Source organism: Acanthisitta chloris, unplaced genomic scaffold (assembly GCF_000695815.1).
Source record: "Acanthisitta chloris isolate BGI_N310 unplaced genomic scaffold, ASM69581v1 scaffold37398, whole genome shotgun sequence".
NCBI classification, from domain to species: Eukaryota; Metazoa; Chordata; class Aves; order Passeriformes; family Acanthisittidae; genus Acanthisitta; species Acanthisitta chloris.
In genome coordinates, this window is record NW_008687081.1 from 703 (window position 1) to 5,860 (window position 5,158).

General features: G+C 58.7%; 1 protein-coding gene across 1 annotated transcript in view; it reads right to left on the reverse strand.

The window, feature by feature from the left end:
* Nucleotides 1–227: 227 nt before the first annotated feature.
* The window catches only part of DEF6 (differentially expressed in FDCP 6 homolog (mouse)), a gene marked incomplete at its 5' end in the record, with an annotated part of 6,402 nt that continues 1,471 nt past the window's right edge, over nt 228–5,158 (reverse strand). Inside the window, 9 exons of the mRNA XM_009080461.1 lie at nt 228–536; nt 777–867; nt 1,278–1,476; nt 1,676–1,842; nt 2,323–2,621; nt 2,701–2,809; nt 2,997–3,143; nt 3,224–3,451; nt 4,835–5,020. Coding sequence (XP_009078709.1) covers nt 328–536; nt 777–867; nt 1,278–1,476; nt 1,676–1,842; nt 2,323–2,621; nt 2,701–2,809; nt 2,997–3,143; nt 3,224–3,451; nt 4,835–5,020 — 1,635 coding nt within the window. The remainder of the gene's footprint in view (nt 537–776; nt 868–1,277; nt 1,477–1,675; nt 1,843–2,322; nt 2,622–2,700; nt 2,810–2,996; nt 3,144–3,223; nt 3,452–4,834; nt 5,021–5,158) is intronic.

Genomic DNA, 5,158 nt, shown 5'->3' on the forward strand with positions numbered 1-5,158 from the left:
GAAGGGTTGTGGTAGAAACCAAGGGAGAACTGCAGCCCTGGGCCAAGTGGTCCTGACCCACCAGCATCTTTTTTTTTGGGCAGGGTGGAAAACAGAGTGCAGGAAGTTGAGTCCAGCAGCCCAGAGGAGGTGGCCCCGACGCCCTCTCCCCAGTGTTGGGCTGTCTTGAGCCTTCTGGTGGCTGCAGCCCTTTGCTGAAGGAAATGGGAGCATCTCTGCCTCATGCAGTCCCTGCCGGCTCCACCCAGAGACAACCACACCGACCGTCCGCTCGGAGGGACGTGCTGGGCCCAGCAGTTCCCAGCTGGGCTCTGCCATCCTGCTGGGCTACTTGGGCTCCGTGGCCATGGTGTCCACATCTGGAGACGGCAGCACATTGCTGTTCCCACCGTTGCTCACATTTTCCTTGCTGTTTTCCCTCACAGGGTCACTGCCTTTATCCTCCACTTTATGCTTGAGTTTGAGGGAAGAATCTCTCTGGGACAGGAGGGGCTGGTAGCCAGTGAAGACTCCTCCAGTCACGTTTGTACGCTTGTCTGGGAGTGGACAGGAAAAGACAGTTGTTTACCTGGGGTCCAAACTGACCCTTCAACTGAGAAAAAGAATTGTGGGGTCCCTCCTTGCCAGAGGTGTTGGGGTATCTTCTCTGAAAGATGAGGGCCATTCCAGTCCCCCGATGCCCCCAAAGAGGGGAAGATGTGTGGGAGACTGGGCTCATGCCTCAGCACGGCCAAGCTCAGGAAGGGCAGGGGAGGGTGCGAGGGCTGCTCTCCTACCTCCTGGCCCGATGGGGTGCATCAGGCGGTTCATCTGTACGTTCCAGTGCTTGACATTGGTGCTGGCCTGTCGCAGCTTCCGCTGGGCTGCCTGCAAGGGGATGGAGGAGAGGGGCGAGTCAGCCCCTGACCCAGGATCACGGGCACGGGTTTCCCCTCCCTGAGTAAGCCTGGATTGGAGGATCCCTCTGGGATGGAGACCCAGCTCACCCTCCTCTAGGTGTCCTGCTCCTCCTCCAGTTCTCCTACACACACACTCTCCCACTGTTGACATGACTTTGGACACCAGTGCCGTCTCACCAGGGCAGGACACGCCTGTCCCATCTCAGCCCCTGCATCATCCCATGCCTGCATAAGGCACAGCTCAGAAACCCCCGAGGCAATGGCAGCTTGGTCCCCAAAGCTGCTGGGTTCTGCCCAGTGTGGAGGTGACTCTGAGAGGGCTGGGAAGTGCCCTGGGGCTCGCCGCGTGAAGGAGTGTGGCACCGATGTGATGCTCACCATGACATCTTGGTCCACCCGCTGCCTGTTCACTCTCACTTCTTCCAGCTGCTTCTGTGCCTCTTCCAGACACTTGTTCTTGTTCTCCATCTCCTGTTTGAGGACTTGTTTCTCCCGCTGAGTTCTGATGATATATTCCTCTTGCTCCTCCTTCAGCTTCATCAGCTGCTTCAACTTCTCCTCTTCCTCAGCCAGTAGCCTGACAGTGAAGAGCAAGAGGTGAGGATGTCCCCCTGCCACTTCATCCATCAGCTTCCCCTGTCCCAGCCAGCATACTTGGAAGTCACCAGCACAGGCCCATACCTGAGAGCGTTGAGCTGCCCTGGGGAATCATTCCCACACCCAGCTGCTGTCCTGGGAGTGGAAATGGTCCAGCAGGACAGGTGCCCTGGTCCTACCTGGCCTGTGCGTATCTCACGGACTCCTCATCCTGCCGCGCTTTCACCTCCTGCTGCAGAGCCTCCTGGAGCCGCTCCTGCATGGCCTCCAGCTCCAGGATGCGCTTGCGCTGACGCTCTGCCTCTGCCTCCTTCAGGACCATCTCTGCCTGCATGGAGGCTCGAGCCTGCAGCAGGGACAGGAGCCATCAGTGCAGGCGGCTGGCTGGGCCACCACCACTGTCCCCAGAAACCCCTTGGCCACATATCCCTGGGTGGATGGGGCCAGACACCTCCCAGACCAGGGAGAGCCCATGGCAAGAGGTCCAAGGCAAAGCTGTTTCCCTGCTCAGGAGACAGGCTGCATCCTTTGAAGCCAGTGCTGGCTGCAAGGTCAGAAAAGGGCTCCCTGGCCAGCCTGGCACTAGCACTTGCCTCTCGCTGCCCCCCAGCTCCATACCCTTGGGGCAGATTGCCCTCATTTCCTGCTCTGTGGGTATCTCAGGTGTGGCAGTGCTGACCCTCTGTGCCATCCCCAGGGCACACACAGTCTGCAGAGCCCAGAGGTGACAGCAGCAGTGCATGTCCAGACCCCCAGGCTGCCCCAGGCAAGGGAAAGGGAAGGAAGCATTTGGGCCCGAAAGCGATGCATCCTGTGGCTGACCTACCTGCTCAGCCTCCTGCAACTGAATCTCCAAGGTCCTCTGCATCTCCTCGTGCTGCTGCCTCCGCCGCTGCTCCTCCTCCTGCAGCAGGATCTCTGCCTGCCGCTGGGCCTCCTTGAGCAGTTCCAGCTCCTGCAGCTTCCTCTCCTTCTCCTCCTGAAGCTGCTTGAGCCGCTGCGTCTCCTCCTCCTTGGCCGCCTTGCGCTGCTCTCGCTGCTCTCGCTGCTCCCGTCGCTTCTGCTTCAGGTCCTTGTGCAGGGACTTCTTTCCCTCGGCCTGCAGCCGGATGGCCGTCTGGATGGCTGAGAGGGAGGGGACAGTCAGTGGGGACAGGGAGGGGGCACAGGGAAGCTGGGCAAGGGGCGTGGGGTGAGCACAGACCGAGTGTCCACTCCTGGCGCTGCCGGGTGTCGGAGGCGCTCATCTCGTAGGTGCGGGAGGAGGTCTTCACGCAGAACATGCACCTCTTCCCATCCCGGTCAGGCAGCACCTGCAGGGAGAGGATTCCGGACAACATTACTCCCTGTACCCCACCCCATCCCTCTGTCTTCGGCCATAGGACTGGCTCTTCCATGCTCATGGATGCGAAATTTTGTGTTCTTGGGTCTCCCTTCCTGGGGCCTGAAGGGGATCTTCTAGGTCTCCTGACCCCAAGCTGAGCGTGGCCTGGGCCATACCTCCACACAGCAGTGCTTGTCCAGCACAATGCTCCCCTTCTTCTCCTTCCGTTCCTCACTCATGTAGTAGGACAGGGCACTGGGCTTCAGCGTGAACCATCGCTCCGACCAGTTCCTCCTCAGCTGGCCCTTCTTCCAGAGGTAGCCCTGCGCACGAGAGACATGGGGATCAAAACCGGGCTGGGGGCAGGACTGGGCTGCTGCCCCAGGACATGTGGGGTCCTTGCCTGTTTGAGCACATCCTCGATGACCTCCTGGTACACCTCCTCCACGGCCATGCTGACAGCCTCCTGCTCGATGCCTCGCAGGAACCGCCCCGAGTTCACCATGTCCAGGAACTGCCAGACCGTCAGCCCCCCCTGCCCCTGCGGCTCCTGGGACAGGTAGTCATCCAGCTCGCAGGAGTTCAGCTCCACGTTCATGGCTGCACAGATCTTCTTCAGCAGGTACTCCACCTGTGAGAATGGGGAAACTCAGTGATGGGGAGGAGAGAGAGCTGTCCCCACGCCACTGACCCATTCTGGAGAGCCCAAGACCACATCTCTCTCCAGCCTGGAGACCAGGAGATCAGGACCCTGATCCCAGAGGTATAATGGCTGAGGCCGTGGCCAGGGCATTCCAGGCAGCAGGCTGGCTCAGAAGGTTGGCACTGGGTTAGAGCTTGACCACTACTGGGAGGTTTTTCCTTTTATTCCCAAGGCTGAGATGTTTTGGCTGGTTTGTTTGCAGAGCAAGAAAATTCTCCAGTACTCAAGAGCCTGAGGGAGAACTCGGGCTCTGCTGTCCCCCACACACAACCTGCAAGGTCCCTGCAGAGATGACCATAATTTTGCAACTGCAAATAAAGTGCTTTAAAAAACAGCCAAGATGGTTGACGCGATGTGGGGAAGACTTAATTTCAGCTCAAGTTTTGCTGCCAGCTCTCCTCTGCGCCCGATCGGGGTGCTTAGACAGGTGGGTGATGGTAGGGAGCCACGCAGGAAGGTGACACACAGCAGAGCCCGCGCACCCAGCTGGATTTTTCGTGTTATTTAACTGGGAGAAGGGCAAGAACTGAATTCAGTTGCTCAGCGTTGTAAGCAGAAGGATGATTCACTTCGTCATGGTCTGCGGAACAGGAAACTCCTCTCCCAGGGCACAGGAAGTGTGGTTGCCCTCCCACGTCTGCAGAGCACAGCGCTTCTTGCCTTTTCTTGTCCTTTTATTTGTTTCTAACTTTTCTGCTGATCTCAGGAGGTTGATGGGGCAGAAGCCAAGGGCAGCCACTTGCCCAGCTGAGTCCCTCCTGCTGAGGCCACTCTCGGCTTCTATGTTTGTGCTTCCTCGCCAGACCTGACCCCCTTCTCATGGGGGTTTGATCTGACCCCAGAGAAGGGAGAACCTCCCCCAGCAAATGCTGTGGAATTTGGAGATTTGGAGATTACTGCCAGAGGCTTTGCTTTGGCCAGTACATCACCCCTAATGCTCCGGATGCTGGGCAGGGGCTGAGCGCTCAGTGGCACCAGCCACGGAGAGGGAAAGCCAGGTCTGCTCTGTCACTACTCTCTCAGTGGGAGAGGCTCCAGCATTTTGGAGGTGTCCTCCCAGCTGCTGCCAAGTCACCCCCTTCTCCCTGGGCAGCAGGGGTGGACGTGGGCACAGTGGGGGTGCCCAGGGCAGACAGTTCCCTCCTCCCACCCCTGGCCTGCTCTCTCTCACCCCTTGGAGCACCACATCTTGCAGGATGTGGTGGGACATGCCAGGAAGTGATAGTGGGATGTCTCACCCCCAAACAGGGTTCTGCCAGCACGTGGAGCCCTGGGAGGACAGGGGTGGGGAGAGAGGCATGTCCTACCTACCTCATCTGGCACCATGACAAGAGGGTACTTGTCTTCAGACAGGAAGTTGAAGAGACACCAGAGCTTGAAAGCATCTTGGTGGGATACAACGCTATTCCCGTTCCGGTCGGGTTTGTAGTTCTTCTTTGCCGTCAGGGTCCAGCACAGCTCATCGAAGTTCTCTTTGACAAAAGCACCTTCCTCCACCTGCAGGCAGAAGTCAGGGGGTGCGCAGGGAGCTGTGGGGCTACAGAGGGAGGTTCTGGGGGGGGAGTGCTGGAGGGAGGAAACCTGCACTCCTAAAATCTGTCCCTGCTGGTGTGAAGCAAGGAGTGATTTGGAGCA